General features: G+C 36.4%; 1 protein-coding gene and 1 long non-coding RNA gene across 3 annotated transcripts in view; one reads left to right on the forward strand and one right to left on the reverse strand.

The window, feature by feature from the left end:
* camk1b (calcium/calmodulin-dependent protein kinase Ib) overlaps positions 1-19,977 on the forward strand; it is a 58,772-nt gene extending 38,795 nt beyond the window's left edge. For both annotated transcript variants that reach the window (XM_079857648.1, XM_079857647.1), the window contains exons 4-12: positions 2,146-2,220; positions 9,520-9,658; positions 11,147-11,273; positions 13,067-13,142; positions 13,299-13,411; positions 13,635-13,713; positions 15,982-16,069; positions 16,184-16,325; positions 18,031-19,977. In XM_079857648.1, the coding sequence (XP_079713774.1) occupies positions 2,146-2,220; positions 9,520-9,658; positions 11,147-11,273; positions 13,067-13,142; positions 13,299-13,411; positions 13,635-13,713; positions 15,982-16,069; positions 16,184-16,325; positions 18,031-18,128 (937 nt within the window). In that variant the 3' untranslated portion in view covers positions 18,129-19,977. The remainder of the gene's footprint in view (positions 1-2,145; positions 2,221-9,519; positions 9,659-11,146; positions 11,274-13,066; positions 13,143-13,298; positions 13,412-13,634; positions 13,714-15,981; positions 16,070-16,183; positions 16,326-18,030) is intronic.
* LOC307150425 lies at positions 18,118-22,269 on the reverse strand. Its single transcript, XR_013819719.1, has 2 exons — positions 21,331-22,269; positions 18,118-18,300 (listed from the first exon to the last, which is right to left on the reverse strand). It is a non-coding gene; the product is annotated as an uncharacterized lncRNA (long non-coding RNA).
* Between the last annotated feature and the right edge of the window lie 3,667 nt (positions 22,270-25,936).

The raw sequence follows: 25,936 nt of genomic DNA on the forward strand, positions 1-25,936 counted from the left end.
GTGTTACAGGGCTTGAATTTCAGTGTGGGATTTCGAGTATTGTGCACAATTTTACTAATTCCCACAGATTTTGTGCTCACACCCAAAGTGCGTGCAGATAAAGCCGCCTCTCAGTACTAAATGTAGTGCTTTTTGCTGCTTATTGCACTTAAACAGTCAAATACACAAAATAATGTCATAATGCCAGTCTTGGAGAGTGTTCATGTAAGCACAGTCAGTTATGTTTTAAGTAAAAGTAATTTAAACGTAAAAAACATAACAGTTTAGAAATAAAACGCATGTGAAGTATAATGGATATGTGCGTCAGGTCTTAAAGTGACAGCAGCCTAATAAACCTGCTGCCAAATTATGAGATAATATTAAAAATATCAATATGGCAGTTTTTTACCATCGCATCGATGTCAAAATTGTGGCCAGTGAAAATGATGAGTGGCTTGTAACTTTGGAAAACCGCTAGCAACAGTGGTTGTAGACTGGTATGCAAAAACGTTAATGTCAAGCCCTGCCTTTATTAATTTATATAAAAATATACACTACCATTCAAAAGTTTGGAGTTGGTAAGATCAAGTCTCTTATGCTCAGCAAGGCTGCATTTATTTGATAAAATACAGTAAAAACAATAATATTGTGAAATATGAACTCTTTTCTGTTTTTAATATATATTAAAATGTAATTTATTGCTGTGATAGCAAAGCTGATTTTTCAGCATCATTACTCCAGTCTTCAGTCATAAAATCATTCTAATGTGCTGATTTGGTGCTCAAGAAACATTTATTATTTTTATCATATAGTGTTGCTCGATATTTTTGTGGAAACCATGATACATTTTTTCCAGGATTCATTAAAAGCTTGAAAAAATCAAAAGAACAGCATTTGTTTGAAATAGAAATGTTTTGTAACATTATAAATGCCTTTACTGTCACTTTTGACAAATTAATTTGAACTTTTATGCTGAATAAATCTTAAAAATCAGACTTGAATCAAATGTCTAATGTAATCTAATGAATCTTGCAGTCCCAAACTAAATAATGTTTTAATCAAAAATATAAATTTAAAGTTTCAATATTTTGTCATTTCTGATTCAATTCCATAATTTCCAATGAGTAGTTTAGTAGTTCATTCCTTAATAATAATAATAATAAGTTTAGTTCTTTTGTGTTATCCAATTTTCAAATACTTTTTTTGCTCAAAATGAAAGTTTGTGATATTGTGATTAGTCTTGTAGCGTTGGTTGATTGTAACTCTTTTTGATGAATGTTTTGAAATCCCTGTGGAGAAGAAAATGGATAGGAAAAATTCTTATGGAACCGCTGAAGGCCGCTGATCAAATTAAAGATGAAACCCTTTTTCTCCATGCTTTTGTGAGATGTGCCTGTTGCCTTCTTGCTACGAGTGTCTCACTGTGCCATCTGCTCTGCAAATGTCACATTATGTTGTTGTGAGTAACATGTCCTACAGTATGTTTGTAATAGGCATGAGACATTTGATGAAACCCTCTGTCTGGTTTTCCTCTCACTCTCTTTTTCAGGATTCAATGCACTCAGACCTGGTTTCATATTTACATTGCGTCTCAGGCTATAGACAACTAGAAACCTGATTCCAGATCCCCTCGGTAAATATTAATGACGCATCTCTGGGTCAGTTTAACGGTCTAGAACATTGTGGCAGAGATTGGTCTGGACGAGGACAGATCTGGAATCAGATCAGCTTTCATGGAGACAGACTTATTAAACCTGTTAGTATGCGCTGTGAAGCACTAATTAAAACGAAGCATTAATTTGACACTTTTGCCTCCACCCAAAAAGATTTGCATATAATGCTCTTGGTTTCGTGCCTTAAAGGAATACTTCATGCTCAGTACATGTTAAGCTTGGTTGACCACAAATATACTCACTGTTTCAAAGGTATGCTACAAGACAGAAACAGCATGTCAACATGATTTTAGTGTGATGAAGTCACTTAACTAACCTTTCCTGTGTAAAGTTATATACAATCATAGAACTTTTTGTTCAATGATTGTATATAATTTTGGTCTCTGATGCTACTTTTTATTCTGGAAGTATAAGCACCAAGTACTTAGACTAGATATGTTGCCTTATCTCTGGGTTGACATGTTTTTTTTTCCCACCTTTCTCTTTCTCTCAGGATTAAACATGCCAACATAGTTTCCCTGGAGGACATCTATGAGTGTAAATCACACCTCTACCTTGTCATGCAACTGTGAGTGATTGATCTTTTATTTTAACTTTGCTGTTGTACCATATTTCCAGCTTTCCACATAGAGTACATGAGCCGACCTCCAAACAATTCAGCTATTATCTAGTGCAGCTGCCATGTGCTGGTTGCCGTTTTTAGCTCCTTATCTCGAACTCGTTCATTTCCGTGACTTAAAGGCTCTCCAAGTTTAGATATTGCGTGGCTTTTATGGTGAATCAATCAAAGACTTGCAGCAGAGATGCAAAGGTAGAGAACAGACATTGTTAAATTTATTATTATTGCTACCATACATAAATGTAGTCATTTAGACCCAAAATATTCTCTACATAAGTACATGTTCTAATTGTGTTCTAATTGTAGGCTATTCTAAAATATGTCAGAACTCTTCCATAACACAGTGTAAGTATATGTTACATTCTCAGCCAAAGGAGACACTATAATGGCATTAGTGGAAACTGCTATGATTGCAATGCACTGGTTAAGCTTTGACATCATCACATTTGCGTACTTGCGTACTTAATTGTTCGATTTTCTGCGTTTTTCGCATCCGTAGCGAGCGTTTTGAGAGGTGTTTTGACAATTCAGAGCCACCGAATGACGAATACGAAAAAACGCAAGGACCTTAAGTTTTAATTATCTGTTGTCCTGACTAACATACTAAAAAGTACATGTATAGTACTTGATTATAATTTTAACTGTAGTGTGTTATTTGATATTACATTTAGAGCTAATAAATGTAAATTTGTAAATTGCAACTTGATCATTACAAATGTGTTATTACAAATATTTAAATACATGATTTATACATTTCAATAAAAATTACATTATAGTTTAGTTTACCATAAATGCTTGTCAGGACATTCAGCAGTACATTTTAACCAGATTTCAAAGACAATAAAAGTACTTTAACTATGAAATTAAGTCCTACTTTGGGGGTCAGAAAAGCTCTCTTTAGTTCAGCTTATTGCATTTTATATAGATTTAAAAATTGTATTGTGTTTTATACATTTTCAATTCATTATAAATAACATTCAGTTAAAGGTAGGGTTGGCGATTTTCAGAGAGGCTAGCAATAGCGAGCTAGCTTTGAAAACATGAGACCACGCCTCCTTCAAAACACATGAACACACACATCAGGGAGCAAACAAAAGCATCACGAGAGACGGCGTTAAACTACCTCATGTCTCAAAGCACATAACATTAAAATAATAATGAACATAAACAACTTAAAGAGCTCTGGCCTGTACCACCTGACTGCTGCAGTTTTATTTCGGCATTGATAGTGTTGCCATTGAAACGCATAAATTCAAGTCACGGGTATTCATCTCTTTGAAATTACAGTAGTTATGGCGTAAACGCAGCATAAGCCTGTTGTTTTGGTTCAGTAGAAACTGTAAATGGTGGCTGTTGTTTCGGTTGCGCTGCTCAGTGACTGACGTCTGTCTAACTCTGCATAGCATGAAACACGCTGATGACGTTTGATATCTGCGCGAAAAGGTGCGTGGAGGTATGGAAATACATACATTGACAGGCAGATAGGACATTGTATCATTGCATTCGGACCGAATTCAATGATTGGATGAACATTTTATGGTCCTATGCCTTCCACAGACGATATATAGACGTATAAATACATTTAGACCTCTTAACTTAGTGATTGCTATCAGGATGGGAAGACACTTTCAGCCAGCATAACCACATTTCACAATGAGTAGAGTAGGTTTATGACGTTATTGTCATCTTCAAAGTTGCATGTCAAGAGTGAGCCAAAATAAAAGTGCAAAAAGTGTAATTTCCTCTGAGCTCAAGATCTACTAATATACCACACAGGGAAAGAGAAGACTTACCATACATGTATAAATACACTAGTCAGTTTAAAGAAGGACTGACTGTTTAAAGGTGAGGTGTGTAATTTCCCCACTTGACTCATTAAACTATTTTTACTGAACACTTTCTCAATCTGCCATTGGTTGACTAAACAAATAGCCCCGCCCCAACCTCATTCTGTTGGTTGAGCCAGTGTTGCTGTGTCTGGTTGGGGTGGATTTTATTCTGTACAACGACGTAACTTACTGCTTAAAGGAGAACTCCGGTCAATTTTAACATTGAGCTCATTTTTTTGTACATTTGGAGTGCTGTCAATACAGAGAACAACGACAAAAATCGGTGTTGCCTACACCGAGTTATTCTATTTTTAAAATTTGCACCCTGTTGACTTCAATAGGGCAAGTAGTAAGCCTGCTTTTTAGCCTCTTAACATCCTTTAAGTGTCATTACAAGTGCACAGAAAATGTGAGTGATTCCTTCCGAGTGAACACGGGTGGATCTGACTGCAGTAGATGTTAGAGATATTAATAAAAACGAAGTTAATTCAGCCAGCGCTCATACCTTTGTTTACATTCTGTTTTCGGTGGAAGGCCATAGTAATCGATTGTCGAGTTCACGCGCATAGGTTTAGTTACCAATGATCACGCGCGTGAACTCGACAATCAATTACTATGGCGTTCCACCGAAAACAGGATGTAAACAAAGGTATGAGCGCTGGCTGAATTAACTTCGTTTTTATTAATATCTCTAACATCTACTGCAGTCAGATCCACCCGTGTTCACTCGGAAGGAATCACTCACATTTTCTGTGCACTTGTAATGACACTTAAAGGATGTTAAGAGGCTAAAAAGCAGGCTTACTACTTGCCCTATTGAAGTCAACAGGGTGCAAATTTTAAAAATAGAATAACTCGGTGTAGGCAACACCGATTTTTGTCGTTGTTCTCTGTATTGACAGCACTCCAAATGTACAAAAAAATGAGCTCAATGTTAAAATTGACCGGAGTTCTCCTTTAACTACCATAGTATGATGCATTGTTAGGGAAATGACTTAGTCATGACTGTTATAACAACTTCTGTTAATTAATCGATTCGAGATCGAATAATGGTCAGACTAGAGCACATACGCTCCTTCGCACACTTCGAAAAAAGTTTTCAAAAGATGTAGAATGAAATTTGAAATATATACGGAATAAAAGATATAGAATGCACTGCATGTTAGCTTGCTTATTGTGAGCATGATCTAGTTAAGTCCACGTCACACTAACAAGAAACGATGGTTCTAACCACGGGTTGAGAGCTGGAGTTTCATCCACATAAATTTCAGGGTTAAGTTTTAAAAAGTATTACATTTGATTTAAAAATGTAAGGTCATAAAAAGTCTTATTTTTACTTATGAGAGATCTTAAATTTTAGATGACACTTTAACTTAGTCATATCTAAATACTTAAGCAAATTAAAATGATCTAATTAGCGTTGTATGATTTTTATTATTCTTTCTTTGTGGATTTGCTTGTTCACTTGACAATTCGCAGCATTTACAACAGCGTATTACGTACTGTCTCAAAGTTCAATTGTAAGTTCATTTTTTGTGTGTAGGGGTGTGCGATACGTATAGTCTATGATTATATCGTAATTATAGTTTTAACGATGTGCGAGCTGACATCGAGTTTGTCACTCACGCTTTCACTGCATGATGTGTGCAGTTATATGCCCCCAAATTTCAAGATACACAGGCCCCAATTTTGCCCCAATTATGGTGTAGTTATATTACAATATCACATGAGCAAGAGTGCACTTTCCCCAAATATCATCACGATTGCAAATGTGAGATTTATTTTATACAACAGTTAAATGAACAATAAATTAACATTGTGAGTTACATTTTAGACAACGCATTGTCAATGATGCATACATCTAACAATTTTAGGGGAAAAAAAGTTTTGTCCTGTAATAAAAAAAGTGAATTTCTGTCACTGCTGTGAACTGACCACCGCAATAATATGAATGTCTTTGTGAGTCAGCTGTCAATAACAGGCCTAAACCAGCCATGGTACCAGCACAAAAACACACTCAGCAAAATATCATCTAATTATTGTTTACTCAACAAAATATCATCTAATTATTGTTATCAATGAAGTCTTTGAAATTATTAAGATATAATCATTTTGTCATTGTTGCACACCCCTAATATACAGTATTATTTTATATCTTCAGATCTTAATAAGGTCTTAAAGAGCCTTAAATTTTACTTTCAAAAAATGTGCAAAAACCCTGAATTTGCGACTCTGTTTGCAAATGTTCATATGGTTTCAGAAAACACTGAATCTATGTAAATAACGACAGAACTTGAGATCATAGTTCTTAGGGAGACATACCCCTGGTCTGGATGCTCAAACAAACAGAGAAATGATTTGAAAACATCTCAGAGACTTTTTGAGGGAAATTAACCTGCAATTGGTTCACTTAGACTTAAAGGTGCAGTAGGACATCTGGGAAAATGCTAACTTTAGCCTAATGGCACTAAAAGCGTACGTCCCACCCTCCCTGCAAATCGCCGTCCAAAGCCACGCCTCCTGAAAGCATGAACGCGCACAGCCAAAAAGACCGGAGACAACGTTACTGCAATACATCATGTGTCATTCACCGGTTAGTAACACTACAATACCAAACGTAAACAACTTTTTAAAAACGGAATTAGATGCAGCTAGTTTTCGGTTTGTTTAGCTAGCAAAACATATCAGTGTATATTAATATTTCTTGCATGCCAGGGTTCCACGATGAGAGTCTGCTTGTTGTTGCTGCTTGCCTGCCATTCTCGCTCTGTCTGCACAGCGTACGTGAACGCGCTGATGACTTGTTATGTCTGCGTGAACAGCCTGCGCAGTGGTATGCAAACACACACTGACCAACAGGGAACACATGCTATAGGACCGTTCAGACCGAACGATACGATTGAACGAACATTCTGTGGTCCTACGCCTTCCACAGACGACATATATTTATAAAAAATACATTTAGACCGCTTAACAGAGTGATTGCTATCAGGATATGAGGAGACTTTCAACCAGCATAACAAAAAAATGTTTCTGCAGAGAATCACCTACGGCACCTTTAAGTTGGTCTTGCATATTAAGCTGTCATTTGAGGGGGAAAAAAGCATTTTAACATCGAAATAATGACACATTTCATCTAGATAAACCCACAGGAGACTCACGACACAATACTAGAATCTATCGTGTGTCTTTCTAACAGGCCCCATAGAGCTACAGAGGAGCAGGTAATGCATGACTCTGTGTGTCACCCCCCTCGGCTCTCTCTCGCCGTGTCATAGTGTCAACCTGTTTTAATTACTTGTGTGCCAGAGAGCTTCGCTATTGTCTTTTCCACTGAGAAATCAAGGAAAAGGCTAAACAACCACACGCACACAGGCGCATAAGCTGAACGGAGCCAGGAAAATATGCTCACACCTGCTTCTTCACACCCACCATCCGAAATGTCAGTAGAGAGAGAGTTAGATGTGTATATAGAGAGGAGAGACAGATTATATCACGGGTGACAAAAGATGGAGAGAGAAACACAGCAAAGGGTCGGTTTCCACTACAGCTGTGTTAACAGAGAGATCAAGAGCGACAGAATGACAGAAAAGGATGCGAGAGATGTTCATTGTCGTATTTTCCGGGTGATGGCAGCTCTGCATGCAGACAGCAGGACTCCAAGCTTGCCAAGGCTTTCAACTCAGCGAGGCATTAACTCTGTATGTGTGCGTATATATATATATATATATGTGTGTGTGTGTGTGTTAGCACCCACAGTCTTGATGCTTCAAATACCACAGACTATGAAATCCCACCCTCAGCATTGCCTTCATCCTACACACGCGAACAGACAAAACACTCACTGCTGAATAATGTGTCCCTGTAACCTGACACGCACATAGACAGCATGTCTCGTCCATTCCACAAGTGGGTGAATCTCACAGAAATGCCCAGATCATATTTCACCCCAAAATCTATATTCCTATTACATGTCTTAAAGAAATTATACATTTCAGGACCAATGAAATTTATTGCATTGTGAAATTATTTTCATGACAATTAAGCACAAATTTCATTACCATAATGTGAAAAACTTCTCATTACTATAAAACAAAACAAACAAATCATTCTCATTACTGTAAAAAGTTTTTTTTAATAAGTCTAAATGATATTAATTACAACAAATACTACCATAAAGTATACCAAAAATGTTACTTTAGAATGTAAATAATGTCATTGTTTTTCCACAGTACAAATCCAAACGAAATCGCCATTTTCAAATGTGTCCGGATTAAAGTAGAAAGTGAATAGCACATAACAGACACAATAGCGGTATAAACAAGAATATGGTACAATATGCGCCACATGATGAATAAACATGAGTCATCGTTTTCAAATACCTCAGTTTTCACAGTCCACACTACAACGCGGAAACGCCGTTTTCAAATTTAAAAAGCTTTGTTCAAAAAGTAACGGAGAGAAAAAGGTGCATTTTCAAACGAAAACGTATTAGTGTGGACAAGGCCAGAGAAAGGAGACGTGCAAAATGTGCAGTGTTGGGGACTCCAGGAACACTGTTATAGAGAATGGGATTTTGTTTGTATTATGGTAATTATAATTGGAAGAGAAAATGTCACATGTAAAAAATAAAAACCTGCATGCAAAATAGTACTTCTTTCGTTTTTGTTCTTTTGATTTTTAATGTGAAATATGACCTGGGCATTTTTTGACATGTCCATGAAATTCACTCAAATAGAAAAAGCAAATAGTGTTTTAGGAAGGGTGGAGAAGCTCTTCCTTTAAATGTTTGTTTTATTATTATTATTTTTATTAACTATTTATAATAATGCTATTGTTGTAAAACCTAGATCATCCTTACAAAAGAATAGCACTATTGTGGCACCATTTTGTAGTGATGGTATCACATGATATTGTACTTTGATTTAAGCCAGTAACTGGCATATTCAAATACCATGGAATTTACTTGCTCTTCCAAAGTACTTTAAACAGTAGGGTACCCTGGTCTATGCTACATGTCCAAACTTATATTACCATAGTATTCATAGTGCAAGAGAATAATTAGACATTTCCTTAGTATAGGTAGTGTTACCACTTCTGAGGAATAAAATCGACTTCTTACTACAGCACTTTTAATGAGTCATCTTTGAAGTTTACCACAGTGAGACTGAGCAAGTAAATGTGTAAGAGAGAGAGAGAGAGAGAGAGAGAGTGACTGCTTAGTCTTTCAACATAAAATGAGTAAAACAGCTTCATCTGGTGGTTATGGTGCGGTACAGCATCAGCATGTGGTTCTGCTGGGATCCTGCTGTGCGCCAGTCTGTCTCGGGTAAAAAAACGAGAGAGAAGTGAGCGTGTGCGTTGGTGTGTGTGTGTGAAAGACGGCTTTGCAAGCATCTCTCTGTTTTTCCATTGGCAGAGTGTCCGGTGGCGAACTCTTCGACAGGATTGTGGAAAAAGGATTTTACACTGAGAAAGATGCCAGTAAGCTCATCCAGCAGATCCTGGACGCTGTGAAATACCTGCATGACATGGGCATTGTGCACAGAGACCTGAAGGTGAGGCGGCAGTTGGTCTGGAGGGAAACGGGTCTGCAGATCAAGCAGATTAAAGCAACCGTTCAGTGATAGAAATCTGTTCTGAAAATTTAAAGTCTCCTTTCCCATCCAGCTTTATCATTTCATTCAGGAGACCTTGATAGTGCTCTTGATATTAATAGTTGGGTCTTTGCCCCCAGAGAACAGGAAAGTAGTTCTAGGTAAATGGATCAATCAATGTCTCCGGTCCCATTTGAAAACTTTAGAATAAGTTCAAAATGAAGGATCTGTACTGCATTTTATCTTAAGAATTGTCATTTAGGTCAGTGTCGTGGTCTAGTGGTTGACTCATTCACATTGAATCCTGGTTCTCATTTGGGAGATGTGAGTTTGAGTCCAGATAGTGTAATTCCTGGTCCCCCCCCCCCCTCTCCAATATACATGCATTATTTATACTATATTTATTCAACAGTTTATGAGTGACTCAAGCCATATCTTGGGAATTTGGCCAGTAAATATCCATCAAAAATCACCCTGAACCCCATTGTAACCACCTAGCAACCACCTGAACACCCTAGAAACCATGTAGAAATATTTCGCTTTTTATTTTCATTTACATCTACCGTTTAAAAGTTAAAGTAATATATATTTTTTAATGTTTTGGAAAGAAGTCTCTTATGCTCACCAAGGCTGCATTTATTTAATCAGAAATACAGTAAAAACTATAAACCTGTGAAATTTTAAATATTTGTTTTCTATTGTAATATATTTAAAAATATAATTTATTCCTGTGATGGCAAAGCTGAATTTTCAGCATCATTACTCCAGTCTTCAGTGTCACATGATCCTTCAGAAATCATTCTAATATGATGATTTGCTGCTCAAGCTACATTTCTGTGACTTTTAGTCAATTGAATGCATCCTTGATGAATAAAAGCATTCATTTCTTTATATAAAAAAAAATACTGACCCCAAACTTTTGAACAGTTGTGTAAATGCACTTTTTTATGAGTTTTGCTCATTTACATTGTTATCCACCATTGTTGATCAACCCTTAAAATTTTGAAACAGTTAGTTATTATCATGCAATTTTTCTAACTGTCCTTCATGGTTTGTGGTGTTACAGTTAACATTAGTTATGCTAGTCGTTATGCAAAGTTTCTTTGTTTATAACCAGTGCAGTGAAGGATGTTCAATGTGATTCTTGCCTGGGTTAATTACGTCTCTCTGCTAACACATGAGTACAAAGAGAGAGAGAGAGAGAGTGTGTGTGTGTGTGTGTGTGTGTGTGTGTGTGTGTGTGTGTGTGTGTGTGTGTGTGTGTGTGTGTGTGTGTGTGTGTGTGTGTGTGTGTGTGTGTGTGTGTGTGCGCGTGTGTGTGTGTGTGTGTGTGTGATCACTTAACCCAGTGTGACAGTAAACATCCGTATTACTTTTTCTGTGTGTTGTATATACCACTCACACACACAAAAGTTTCAATCACCTTTTTGTGTCTGTTTTCTGATTCAGCCAGAGAACCTGCTGTACTACAGTTTGGATGAAGACTCCAAAATCATGATCAGCGATTTTGGCCTGTCAAAGATTGAGGGTTCGGATAGTGTGATGAGCACAGCATGTGGCACTCCTGGATATGTAGGTAAGACACGCCTCCATATGCAAATATGCAAAAAGTATGGTAGATGTATCTTGATGAAGGATTGGAACACTATTTATTTCTGACTTGAAGAGAATAATAAACACAAAAAACAACTGAGAATATCAATGAAATGTTCTGTCTGGACATGTAGTTAAATTCCAGGTGTAAACTTGGTCTAACATCAATCTTTTCTGATAAAATGTGCAGATAAAATGTGTGTTGTAAGAACCTCTGGTATACCTGTATGCCCTCAGTTGTTGACCTTATCTCTTGGAAGTTTTCATAGCTTTAGAAATGACTGGTTGAAACTGGTTCCATGTGCACCCAATTCTAAAGAATATCCTGTATGTGTGTCAGGGAGATTAGATGTAGGTTATTTATACAGAAGACGTGAGAAGTGAACTTGGGTATAAGTCTCTTTGCTAACTATACATGGATGACTGCAGAGGAGCAAGCAACAACATATCTAAAAATGTATCTATAACCACAACCAGTATTCTCATCTTGAATACTACCAGTTTTTCCCCAACATTAAAATTAACATAGTTGTAAAATCTAACAGGGATAACCTGAATATGATAGGAAATATGTTTTTTTGTCACACTACTGGAGCCTTTGGAATTTATTTCCATGAATTACATTGTGATGATGATGATCCTTTCTCGGGTTTGAACTTACAGCCTGTGGGTTTCCAGCCAAATAATGTCTGTCAATCGATTAACAATTTTAATTAGTAAGTAATAAATAATTAATATAATTTATTATATTCAATTGATTGTATTATAATAACAAATTGATTATATGATATACCAATTAATTAAGTGCACATAGCAATATTTGAAGTGAGGTGGTACCTCAGTTATTTGCAGAAATCACAAATGGGTCAAGGGGAATGATAAATCACGATATATTTATATATCATAAAACGGATAGTTCCGGTCCTTGATTCTGATTGGTTGAGCCGCGTTCAAAGCCGTTGTAAATTACTCAACAAACACACACCTGTGACCGCATTACATTAGTGTTACTCCACAAACACACACCTGTGAGCGCATTACATTAGTTTTACTCCACAAACACACACCTGTGACCGCATTACATTAGTGTTACTCAACAAACACACACCTGTGAGCGCATTACATTAGTGTTACTCAACAAACACACACCTGTGACCGCATTACATTAGTGTTACTCCACAAATACACACCTGTGAGCGCATTACATTAGTTTTACTCCACAAACACACACCTGTGACCGCATTACATTAGTGTTACTCAACAAACACACACCTGTGAGCGCATTACATTAGTGTTACTCAACAAACACACACCTGTGACCGCATTACATTAGTGTTACTCCACAAATACACACCTGTGAGCGCATTACATTAGTTTTACTCCACAAACACACACCTGTGACCGCATTACATTAGTGTTACTGCGCAACTGCCGTTTGTGATTCTTTGTTGCTGCATGTGTTGCTTTAGCCTGGCTCCGCCCTCCAACCTCTTTGGAACTACATTGCTTGGCGGAGGAATAAATGTGTTATAACGTTATATTTTTTGTTGCTGGTGTTTAAAATATTAAAATGAATATTTTTATGGAGTAATCGTTTTATAAAAGCAATAAGCCCCTTGAAGCCGTGTTTTACAGTGAATTCACTGTAAAACATGGCTTTGCGGGACTTATTGCTTTATTTAATCAAAAATAGTCCGTTGTAAAGCTTTCTGACCCGGTGGGCTGAATGGATAAACGTGTGAATTGATGTTTGATCTGATTTACCCTGATCTTCAGCTCCTGAGGTTCTGGCACAGAAGCCGTACAGTAAAGCGGTGGACTGCTGGTCAATCGGGGTCATCGCTTACATCCTGTGAGTGCCACTACTGCTGCTGCTTTTACATGTGTATTCTTACATTTTTACCCATCTGTCCTCTGTCTCTTCAGCTATAATTTCCTAATGTTGTACCTGAACTGAATTTGTTCATAAGAGTTTAACTGGGCTCACCATCTGTCTGTCTCGTTTCAGTTTATGTGGCTATCCGCCATTTTACGATGAGAATGATGCCAAGCTCTTTGAGCAGATCCTGAAGGCGGAGTATGAGTTTGATTCGCCATACTGGGATGATATCTCCGACTCAGGTATAGCACAAACTTTTTCTGTAATGTTACATTTTCAAAAGTTTATTGCTGATAAAACATGACTTTTCATGTTTTCTTTTATCAAACTATAATGGCTGTCAAATATATTTGAAGAGTCAAAATATTTCTTTCTTTTTTTCTCTGCCATTTCCTTTGTTTCTCAATGACATTATGGAAACAGTTGTGTCATGTTCTTAACTTTAACAATGTGCTCTTTTCTCAGCCAAAGATTTTATTGTGCATTTAATGGAAAAAGATCCCAACCAGCGTTACACGTGTGAACAGGCTCTTCAACACCCATGGTATGAATTCAGACTCCACACTGAGACTGATCTTCAACAATTATACTGTAAATCTAATCTCACATATAGGACTTTAATACTTTGTGTTTTACAGTCTCTTTTATAGCAATTAAAAAAAATGACTGCTTACATACAGATATTTATTGGCATAACTATTACAGTTACCAGATGTTGTGGTTTTACTGCCTGAAAAGGCAGTCAGACATTGTTATGAACCATCACCTTTCAAACATCTGTCAACGGATCCAAGAACACAATGAATACCTTTCCCTGTTACAGATGATGTAGAGCTTGTGGAATTCTTTCCATAAGCGTCATTTATTCACACTTGTGTCATTCCAAAACCATATAACTTTTTTTTGTGAAACAAAAAAGGAATATTTTGAATATTGTTTATGCTGCTCTTTTCTCTACAGTGAAAATAAATAGAGGGGTGGATGCTGTAGAGCTCAGAAAATGACAAAAAATAACCATAAAGAAGTACTACATGTGTTACACGTCATCAGAGAAGAGATGTTGTTGCGAGGGAGTGTTAATATTTGATTAAATAGTATGAGGCTGTATGTTAAAAAAAATTAACATTGCAAAAATTACATTATGCTTTATACATTATATTTGTATGCCGTTATTCACTGAAAATCTGCTACAGCTTTAACATCTCATTAATATATTCGAATACGCATGAAAAGTTGTGCCAGGCCTGTCATCAATGATGTCAAATGCCATTGGTTTTCACTAATGTCGTAACCAATCGTGTCATATGACGTTTGAGAACACAGAAGCGACGTTTGAGAGCTGTGGCTGAGGGGAAGATTTTCAGTAAATTGCGATTGAAATTTTGGCCCCTTTATTCAGGCCCCTCATAGATATGACACATTTAAATTTTGTTCACTTTACTTCAACATATTTATATTTAATGAGTCTAACATAAAATATTTAAATAGTGTCATCTATGAAAATTATTTAAGTTTGACCAACTCAATTTAGCTAGATTTAGGAAAGAGGAGTGTTTTTTATATATATATATATATATTTATTTATTTATTTATTTATAAAACGGTTAGTTCCAATCCTTGATTCTGATTGGTCAATAGCTGTGCTTTATTCACGATAAAACACGGCTATGACCACTTCACCCAATGGTTCTATGTATCACTACAACACCCCTAGCAACCACTCTTAGCATCTTAAACACATGTGTGATCTCATTGATATTGTTCATTGAATTGATTCGATATATTGTCCTTTTAACAGTTAACCGTTAAGGGGTTTTCCCATGCCTATAACGTTAGTCATCTGTCAGTTGCATCTTCCTTCTCCGTGAAAACAAGTTTGAGTCTTTTCAATATAAAAGTCTTCTCTACCGACTGACTCACTCATAAAGACGGTCTTTGCCGCCATCTATTGGCGAAATAATGTATGTAACTTCTGTTGCTGTTTATGGTCAGGGACTATTTTTTCCAGCGGAAGGAATGCTTTTAGTGATTTTACTTCATGAAAGTTGCATAGATAAAAATTTTTCGGCTTTAATATTTGTATTGTGTGGCAACCGTTTTATAAAAGCAATAAGGTACTCGCGGCAAGTGCTGTATCGTGAATAAGTAACGGCTGAAGGGGTTGCAGGCACTCCGTTACTTATTCACGATACAGCACAGCCTCTCGTACCTTATTGCTTACATATAAAACAATGTTATAGTTTTAACACAAATGAATTAAGTAAAGTTCAATTTGAAATATATTAGGTTGATTGAACACATAAAAATTATGTTACTTCAGCTCATTTTAATTAAACTGAACAAGACTTGAGTGCATGTGCAGAAGGCGCTCCTCTTTCCCAATTCTAGCTAAACTGAGTTGATCAAACTTAAATAAATTACATAGATGACACTATTTAAATATTTGATGTTTGACTCATTAACTATAAATACGTATTACTGCTAATTAGATATGTTTAAGTAAAGTGAACGAAATTGAAATGCGTCATATCTATGAAGGGCCTGAATAAATTTATTTATTTATTTTTTTGAGTGTATGCATTTTGGTTGACTATCTACTGTACCTTCATAAGAGTTAAACTGTAGTGAGAAAGTGAGCATTACAACTTTGGAACAAAGGTGGGAATAGATAATGACATAGCTTTGTGTTTTGGATGAACCGTTGCTTTAAAACAACAGATTGGCTACTCAAAAATATATTTTGCTTGTATTGGCACATATACAGCCAGATGAGACATTGGAAACTTGAACATAAATGTGTTTTGTACTTCAGGATTGCTGGAGACACAGCGTTGGATAAGAACATCCATGAATCTGTCAGTGCCCAAATCAAGAAGAACTTTGCCAAAAGCAAGTGGAAGGTAAATCATTGCATATGAGAGTGGAAGGACCTCATCTGAGAAAGTCTGTACTGCAAAGGTGTAAAGCATGGTTTCTGATTTCAGTGGCTATCTTTCTCTTGCTATCATTCACAGCAAGCATTTAATGCCACAGCTGTAGTTCGTCACATGCGCAGGCTGCAGTTGGGAACCAGTCAGGAGGGCCAAATGCAGTCCACCCTGCCCAGCCCGTGCCACGGACACCTGCTGCTGCCCGAGGGGGACGAGGAAGAGAGCTGTCAGTCTCCAAACATGTCACATTTACATTTCCTATTGTGTTTTTGCATACCCTTTCATTCAGACAGACACTATCATCAACTGCCAGTCATAATGAAGCAAAACAAATATTTACACAGTCTGAACTTGAAACCACAATCATATATCTGCCCATCATATATCTGTATATTTCAGTATTTAGTCAAGCCAGAACAAATTGCACCCCATAATATAAAAAAAGAAAGACAGAAATTATATTTTACATAAGGGGACAGCAAAGCCTATTTTAGTAACACTGATTTTTTTTTGCATTCTTTTTTTAAACCAATTTTTAATTTTTTTTTTTCTTCACAAAGTTTCATAACTGTAATGTTAAAAAAAAACGAATGCTGTCATATCAATTAATTGCGATTTAATCGATTCTAAAATAAAAGTTTGTGTTTATATAATATATGTGTATATATACTATTATATTTATATATGTGTGTGTGTGTGTGCACAAACATATGTATGCATATGTACAGTGCTATGCATAAGTGAATACACCCATGCTAAAGTTGACTAAAAAGAGGAATAAAAAATCATATTTTGGAAATTGAACTTAATGCCTTAATTTAAAAAATTAGGAAAAATCCAACCTTTAAGGACACCAATTTTCTTTGTGAATGAATAATGTATCGTAAATAAATAAATGTTCTTCCTTAAAATACAGGGTGCATAAGTGAGTACACCCCTATGTTAAATTCCCATAGAGGCAGGCAGATTTTTATTTTTAAGTATTTTTTTTATTTATTTTTTTAGGATACTATGCATCCTGATAAAGTTCCCTTGGCCTTTGGAATTAAAATAGCCCCACATCATCACATAGCCTTCACCATACCTAGAGATTGGCATGGTTTTATTTCAGTTAGCCTAAAAGCTAGTTTGATTTGCATTGAGAGATGATCTTATGGAAAGTACCCCATGCCAATCTCTAGGTATGGTGAAGGCTATGTGATGATGTGGGGCTATTTTAATTCTAAAGGCCAAGGGAACTTTATCAGGATGCATAGTATCCTAAAAATTTTTTTAAAAAAATACTTAAAAATAAAAATCTGCCTGCCTCTATGGGAATTTAACATAGGAGTGTACTCACTTATGCACCATGTATTTTAAGGAAGAACATTTATTTATTTACGATACATTATTCATTCACAAAGAAAATTGGTGTCCTTAAAGGTTGGATTTTTCCTAATTTTTTAAATTAAGGCATTACGTTCAATTTCCAAAATATTATTTTTTTATTCCTCTTTTTAGTCAACTTTAGCATGGGTGTATTCACTTATGCATTGCACTGTATATATATACTGTATAAATATATATGTATATATTTATACACAGGCACGTACACACACTATATATATAATATACTGTAAATACACACATATAAACACAAACTTTTGTTTTAGAATCGATTAATTGCGATTAATATTGACAGCACTAAAAAATACATGTCTCATTTTTATTATTGCAATGTATTAAAAAAATGAATACAGTATCGAAAACCAAACCATTTTTTAATTTAAATTAGCATAAATTAAATAAAGTACAACACATAATCTGAAAATATTTTACCGTTTAAATAATATATAATTCTATTCATTTCAATTCATGTTTGCAGTGATGAGGATGACTCTTTTTTGGGATGAAAATTTAAATGAGGGCTAAGCTTTCTCTCTCTTTCCCAGCCCTGCGGAGGGAAAACAGCGGCTGTTCCGAGGGTGTCGGTGAAGGGAACGACATCCAGAACTGCACCTACCATGTCCATCCTACTAGTCGGGTCTGAGTGTCAATCATCCTGCAGTAACCAATGACTGACTGTCCTGTTTTTCCACTGGAGTCCTGCCACACCCCCAGTCTGGCCAGGAATACTGAGCAGCTCCAGCATCCACTTGGAGGCACTGCAGTGTAAAGAACCCAGGTGGGAATGTGGTCACTACTATTCCAATGGAGGGATTCTGTTTAATGAGAGTTGGAAAAGAAAAGAGACGAGAAGATTGCCACAGGCGCTGCATGGGTAATATATGCTTTTGTGGGAGCTGGATAGAGATTGGACAGTGTTTTAACTCACTTTTTAAAACAACACCGACTACTTTCATTTTTCTTTTCCTAAACTAAAAGTATGCAGTCCTGTTTCTCCTTTCATTCAAAATGCAAGCTCTTGCCACAGTGGCTGCTGGGATGTGGCCTAGTTTAATACACATCAATTTTAGATTCTGCAACATTTTATCCGATTGAGAACTTTGGCGTTGGGTTATGGTAAAATTGTCCATTTCAAATTCACACCTTGAATGATATATATTCTTTCTTTTCAACTAAGGTACGAACAGATTTTAGATCCATGTTGCCACATCTCATAAGAAGCGCTGATTAAGTGTAAATGATATTTTAGTTTGTGTTTGAAACATCTTTTTTTTTTACATTCAATGTCTTTTTGCACACTAAGTCAACTCAACCGATCATGAATTCATTGTCAGTATGTTTAAGAGCGTCTTTCTCGCTTCAAATGTCTTCTGTGGTGCCTTCATGGATTCAGTATCAATGTTTTACTTTTTTTATTCGTTCAAACATGTTTCGTTTCATCTTTTCATTTGGGAATGTTGGAAGCTGTACACGTTAAAACATAGCTGTTTACCATCAGATTCACCTACAAGGCATATATACGGCTATTCTAAGCTATGCACTGTCGGTGGACGCTTTGTTAATGTCTAATGTTTAATGCTGCCATCCTGTAAATACGGCAAAGCTTTTGTTTTGTTTTTTTGTAAACCCCTTTCTATTACAACATTAACAGTACTCAGGGGAGGAAATATTTAGAAGTATATAGAAATCAGAGAATTTTGATATATTAAATGGTTGTTTTACAAGAACTATAGGATACGAAATCATGTCACTACGAGGCTGTGGTCCAAATTATATAACTATATTTGAAAATTTGGATTCTTTTCAATGTTGGAACCTGTATGAAAGTAACCTCCATTAAATGACATGAATGTGTGACTTGACTCCAATTTTATTGTTTTGTTTGTTTCCATTCACTCCCATCCAGAAGTTTCAAAAAAACAAAAACATTAGATGGAAAAACTGTTTCATAAAAGTCACATAATTGGAATCTCCAGATGTTTGCGGAAAGAGTTTCCCACGGGTTTGTTGGAAGATGGTGGTTTTCCATAATGCATTGGAAGCCTTCTCTAAGTTTTTGTTTTTAGGGAAAACACTATTTTCAAAAACGTCTATATGCTGGTAATTGCTTTGGATGAACATAATATATAGTGCTAAATTCTCAAACGATACCAAATGTTTTGGATTTATTGATTATGTAAAAGTACATACAAATATCATGCAAGTCTGATTTGTGACAGCAGTTTCATAGACCCTCTGTTATCTGTCTATAATGTTCAGAATGGTTGTTGGAAGGGTTAAAATCTTCATTCTGGTGCTGAACGGCATTCAAGGATCTGCGTTTACCAATAGATAAGAAAATGTAAGGTTAAAAAAAAAAAAAAACATTTAAATAAAACCCAAGAATTATACATTTTAATGAACAATAAAAGATGAAAACAAATGGTTCATTTAATTATTGATTTTGCTGTATCTGCTTTCTGAATTTATTTTAGATGTGTGATGAAGAAGGATGAAATTAAAGTTTTAAAAAAAAAGGTGCAAAACAGTTAATAGTGAAAGGCAAGGTGAAGAACATCCTGTCATGTGATTTTGCCTGCAGTGTTGCTTGCGCAGACCTCCTGTATTGATCAAGGTGCCATTGTGAGATGGTGGGTCAAAGAATAAATTCAATTGAACTAATCAGTTGTTGCTGTGGTAGCCCTTTACATGCTGTGGCGTTTTCAGAAATATATGTATGATTGTATTTTGCACAGATATTGCATAGTAACTGTGGTTGAGACAGTGGAAATGAGGATTTACCATAAATATATATGTTGATATAGTCAGAAGCAAATGATTTAAGCATGTTGTGGTGATTTATGTACATACATAAAAAGATTATTGTAAATACACAGATAAATATGTTTACTCAGAAATATATGCTATTGTTAAATGTAAAGTGCAGAAAAAATAAGTTTACTAGTTCAATTTAAGATCAATGTAAACCTCAAAAAAATGTTCGCTATGGAACTAACGACAGAGACGGGAATACAAGTATGCTGTGTAATGCATACTGCACATTATATAGGCCTACTATATACTGCCCCTATAATTTAAAATGTTTTTTTAAATGAAGTTTTAATGATGAGTCAAAATTAGATTTAGGACGATAGCGTCATTCGGAATACTGTTGTATTCCGCACATACCGCACTCAGTATGCACACTGCACATATAGTAAGAGTAGTATGTCATTCTGACTATCCCTGTTCTCCTTGATAAAGAGTTGATAGCTACCTCTCTGGCTTCTGAATGCTTTCTGCAGAAGTTGTGGTTTGCATTTGTTCATGTCTTTTGGACAGTGTTTTTGACAGTATCTTGGAAGAAGTTTGGGAATGAACACGGTGTGAAAATGTACCAACTTAAACCAACTCAGGATGGCAACAATATTAGATTTACAATCTGCAAAAAAGTGCCCCATTTTTCCTCACTCCTAAAATATATTTGCAAACCCAAACATTTGATTCATTGGTCTTAGTAATTATGCAAAATTAATTTCAAGGGCTTGACTCTTTAAAGGATAGCTCTCGCCAAAATGCAACGTAGGGTCTTTTTGTTAATCTACCCGAGGCAAACTTTAGTTAGTTTAGTTTAAGCATAATTAGAATGGAAACGCCACTTTTAAGTTTGACCGCATTTTCGTTTTCGGTCAAATTGCCTTCTATGATAGCATCAAAAATCACCATTTTTAAAACATTAAGAAGGCTCGACACAACATGAAACTTTGCTGGAAGTATCACCAGGGGCTCTACACATGAACTCCAGCATTGAGAACATTGTTTGTGTACACAGAGTTTACTAAAAAGAAAGATTTTGAACAACTCACTGTCTCTGTGTCCGTCTGCATTTTGTCAGTCAAAAATAGTCGATCTCCGAATGCGATGAACTGACTCTGAATTTTAGTATTGTTTCTTATATGAGGATCCTTTTTCAAATACAAGGTCAATACTGATTTTCACTAACAACAAAACAACAAATTATCCGTGAATTTATATTGAACTAAGCTTTAGGAGCTTTACTCTCCTCTCTGTTACGGAGATCGACTACTTTTGACTGACAAAATGCAGGCGGATGGAAACACAGTGAGTTGTTCAAAATCTTTCTTTTTAGTAAACTCTGTGTACACAAACAATGTTCTCAATGCTGGAGTTCATGTGTAGAGCCCCTGGTGATACTTCCAGCAAAGTTTCATGTTGTGTCGAGCCTTCTTAGTGTTTTAAAAATAGCCATTTTTGACGCTATCATAGAAATGCCCTAAGCACTCCCATTCACAAGGCAATTTGACCGAAAACGAAAATACAGTCAAACTTAAAAGTGGCGTTTCCATTCTAATTATGCTTTTAAACGAAAGTTTGCCTCGGGTAGATTAACAAAAAGACCCTAGGTTGCATTTTGGCGAGAGTTATCCTTTAAAACAAAAACTGAAGTCATTTCTCTTTCTAAACAAACTATTTCTAAACCAAAATGAGATTTATGTCAATTTCCCTAATGTGTTTAAATTGAATTTCACCGTAGTCTTTGATTTGATTTGAACTAAAATATTAATGACAGTATGTTGTATAAATATGTATAACCATCAGAATATACATACTGTGTTTAGCCTTTTTTGTAAGACTTGTAAAAGCTGTTTTGAGCCACTACTTGTATGGATGCAGTGCATCATAGATATTTACTGTATTTGTAATGGAGTACTGCTCGATATTGACGCCAATGATTTGTATTTTTAAAACATTTGTAACTGTAAAGTGGATTAAACTTTCCTTGTCTATGCACTGTTTCTGTGTTCTGTCTAGCGTGTTGAATACATGAGAATGAGAGAGAGATGAGTGGAAGGATATGGTAGAAGTGAATAATAGCAGGTTATGGTAATAGTCCTACTCAAGCATGTTTTTAAAGTGGGATTTTTGGGGGTTTAGTATTTCCTGCACCACAGTGGAAATTCTAGGGAGTTCTTGGCCTATGCAGAATGTCAGACATGTTATATAAAAATCACTTAATACATGCAATTTCAATGCATTCTCATCCTAGGGCGTCATATACTGACGCTTTTGACATTTCGTCTACATCCAACGCACATGGCACCCTTTAGCGTCAATATGACACGCACAGAGCTTTGTTCGGTTATGGTTAGGTTTAGGTCTGGGGTAGGGTTAGGGTTAGACCGCTAGGAGGCACCTTCTGGCCCATTTCTATCTGCGTCTCATATTGACGCTAAAGGGTGCCATGTGCGTATGATGTAGACGAAATGTCAAAAGCGTCAGTATATGACGCCCTAGGATGAGAACGGGCTGGCAATTTATATATTGTCTGTATGTGATATATATACACCTAAGCCACATATTTTGAATTAGATACAAGATATTTTTATTGTGTTTCTAATTTTACTCTGATGCTATTTTAAAGGTCCCCTGAAATAAAAATGTAAGTTTTTTAGCTTTAGTATGAATATGTTAGCCTTAAGGTTATGAATAAGCTGGTGTGTTCCAAAACAATGACAAAATTCACATTTAGGAGATATAAGCATTCAAAACTTACAGTCTCTCACTTCCGCTAAAATGGATAACACATTTTTATGACATCACCGCGACCTTCAGCTTCTCATCACATCTTCTGTCCAATCAAATGCTCTCTAGAATCTAAAGCCGCCCGGCCAAAGCGACCGTTGACACGTCACAGAGCAATATGGGTTGGACGTTTGTGTTCGGTTGCTCAAACGCTTGACTTTTATTCTGTTTTCCAACTGTACATTGGTTAAGAATGACATGGCTAGGATTTATTCACACCTCTACTATTGAATCCAACATATCATCAGTGCTCGGATTCGCTTCCATTGTGCTGTCAAGTACAACTTACAGTCTGTGAGGTAAACTAAACGCTATTGGCTATTTGAAAAGGGGGAGGAGCCATTCAATATGTCCCACCTTGCACCGCACATCAACGCATCATACAAATCTGTGCGTTCCAAGGCACTTTCAGTGGGCCTTTAAATCTTTCAAAAGATTTCATTGCTTTAGGCTAAACTTGTTATTATTCACTCATTATGTTGTCATTTATTTTTTTATTATTGGTTTTCCATGGGACTGAGAAAGATTTTTTTTTCTTTCAGAATGTCCAAGCTGCAGCTCTATAAAATAACAAAAACACCATAAAGGTAGTCAAATATAGGTCCAAACACTTTCGCCGTTGTCACACGGTGGTTGCGGGGTAAGTAAAAACAGAATCCAAGTGCAACAGTAAAAGGTTTATTTACAATGAACTCAGAAGAACACGGAACAGAACAACCATCCAAACGCAACGGTAACAGACTAAACTGAACCAAACACAGGGCTTAAATGCACAGGGACTAATCAAGGAAACGAGACACAGCTGACAAGACTAACGAATTAATTGAGGAACAGGTGACAGGAATAAATCAATGAGACTCACTGGGAAACTGGATCAAATAAATGGGCACACAAGCAAACGTGAACTGAACTCAATGAAAACTTATTATAAAACTCAGACATGAACAGAAAAACACAAAACGTGGCATCCGGCCACTGTGTATTAATTAGTGTGATGTATAACAGTATATAAAGGACCCTAAGCATTAAGCAATGAGATTCAAGGATCAATGTAACCAGTATTTCTTTTCTCTAAATTATATGATGGAAAGTTATAGAAAGTTAGGACACAGAGTTCACAGCCTCACACCAGCGATTCTGTTCCAGTTCGTGTCAGTCAACACTTCCTGCTGGAGGGTGATGAAAACTGTTCTACCTCATTTCTTCCAGTCTACTCATTCCCTCTCCCCTGCTTGGTGTCGACCCCAAGAGACTGCAACTAGTGTTTTCTGACAGGCTATCAGACCTCTGCATAAAAGCTTACCTTCAATTTTTTTTACAAAGGCAAGAGGGGCCCATGTTGTCTGACTGGAGACCACCCTGTAATGGCCATATATTACAAGCTTTTTCAAGAGCTCTGGAATAGATCGTCATCCTCTTTGTTTTTGTCACTTGCTTCTTGATGTCAATCTTCTCTATATTTTTGTTGTCAGATTTTGGGACCATCTCATCGCCTTTCTTATCAAAAGCAAACCAAGTTATTCATCAAAACATTGCCTCCGCCCTCATGCAGTTTTTCCTTGTTTTGTGTCCAAATTCCCTACGCTGCCTTTTTAAAGCAATGAATCCTCATTTTCCTGTTCGACCTGACCACTAAACTGTTGTGTGATATAAGCTGGCCAAACTAAGAAGACTGGAGACACTTCTTCCACCTCTCCAACCACTGCTGCACAGGAACACATGGTGGAAGATCTGAGAAAAATGATGACGTGTGTGGAAAGTCTCCTCCTCAAACTCCCTTTGTCTCCCATCAGAGGCGGACAGAGTACACAGCTACATTACTTGAGTAAAAGTACAGATACCCCTTGCTAAATTTTACTCCAGTACAAGTAAAAGTACTACAGTCAGATGTCTACTTAAGTAAAAGTACTAAAGTACTTGTTTTTAAAAGTACTTGAGTATCAAGTGTACAAGAGTACATTTTTTTAAATATTGCATTACTACTGCCACAGTGCTTACAACACAGCAAACACTTGAAGCGAAAACTATCATTAACTTGTTCAGAAAATTGAAATAGTCTGGCGAGGTGGGGCCACGGGTTGGCACATTCCCGGGATGCAATATTTTTTTTTCCCAGGATGGTAGGGGAAGACTCATGAATATTCATTAGGGAAGTCATCCCTGATTGGTCTGATGGCCTACCCCTAACCCCACCCCTAAACCTACCCGTCACTGGGGTTAAGACCAATCAGGGATGACTTCCCTAATGAATATTCATGAGTCTTCCCCTACCATCCTGGGAAAAAAAATATCGCTCCCGGGATGGACCTGCTGCATCTTCATCCATTGTTTCGTCCATGGTTTCGTCTCTTATCTAAATCTGACCATGGAGTTGACTTTGGCGGAAAGCTGAAGGTGATTGCTGATAGGCTGTCCCAATCAGTGGCGCCTGCACAATCCAATCACATTTGAGAGGGTTTCCAAGATGTTTCTTTTTTCCTTTTTAAAAAATTTTTTTTTAGAAGAAGTAACGGGTACTCACAGTTATGGATAGAAATGTAGTGGAGTAAAGAGTACAATATTTGCCTCTCAAATGTACTTGAGTAAAGTCATGAGTACTCCCCAAAAATGATACTCGAGTAAAGTACAGATCCCTCAAAATTGTACTTAAGTACTGTACTCAAGTAAATGTACTCAGTTACTGTCCGGCTCTGTCTCCCATTAATATTTTTAGTGGTTTATTGTTCCTCAGCAAGAAACATTTTGACATCAAAGAGTATAAATAAAGATTACTGTAAATAAATATTTGTAAATATTTATGGTCACACTTTAGATCAGGGTCCAACTACAACTTTTGCCTCAAGAAACTCCTAGTTTGGTTTAACGTTA

Source organism: Squalius cephalus (assembly GCF_949319135.1).
Source record: "Squalius cephalus genome assembly, chromosome: 22".
NCBI classification, from domain to species: domain Eukaryota; kingdom Metazoa; phylum Chordata; class Actinopteri; order Cypriniformes; family Leuciscidae; genus Squalius; species Squalius cephalus.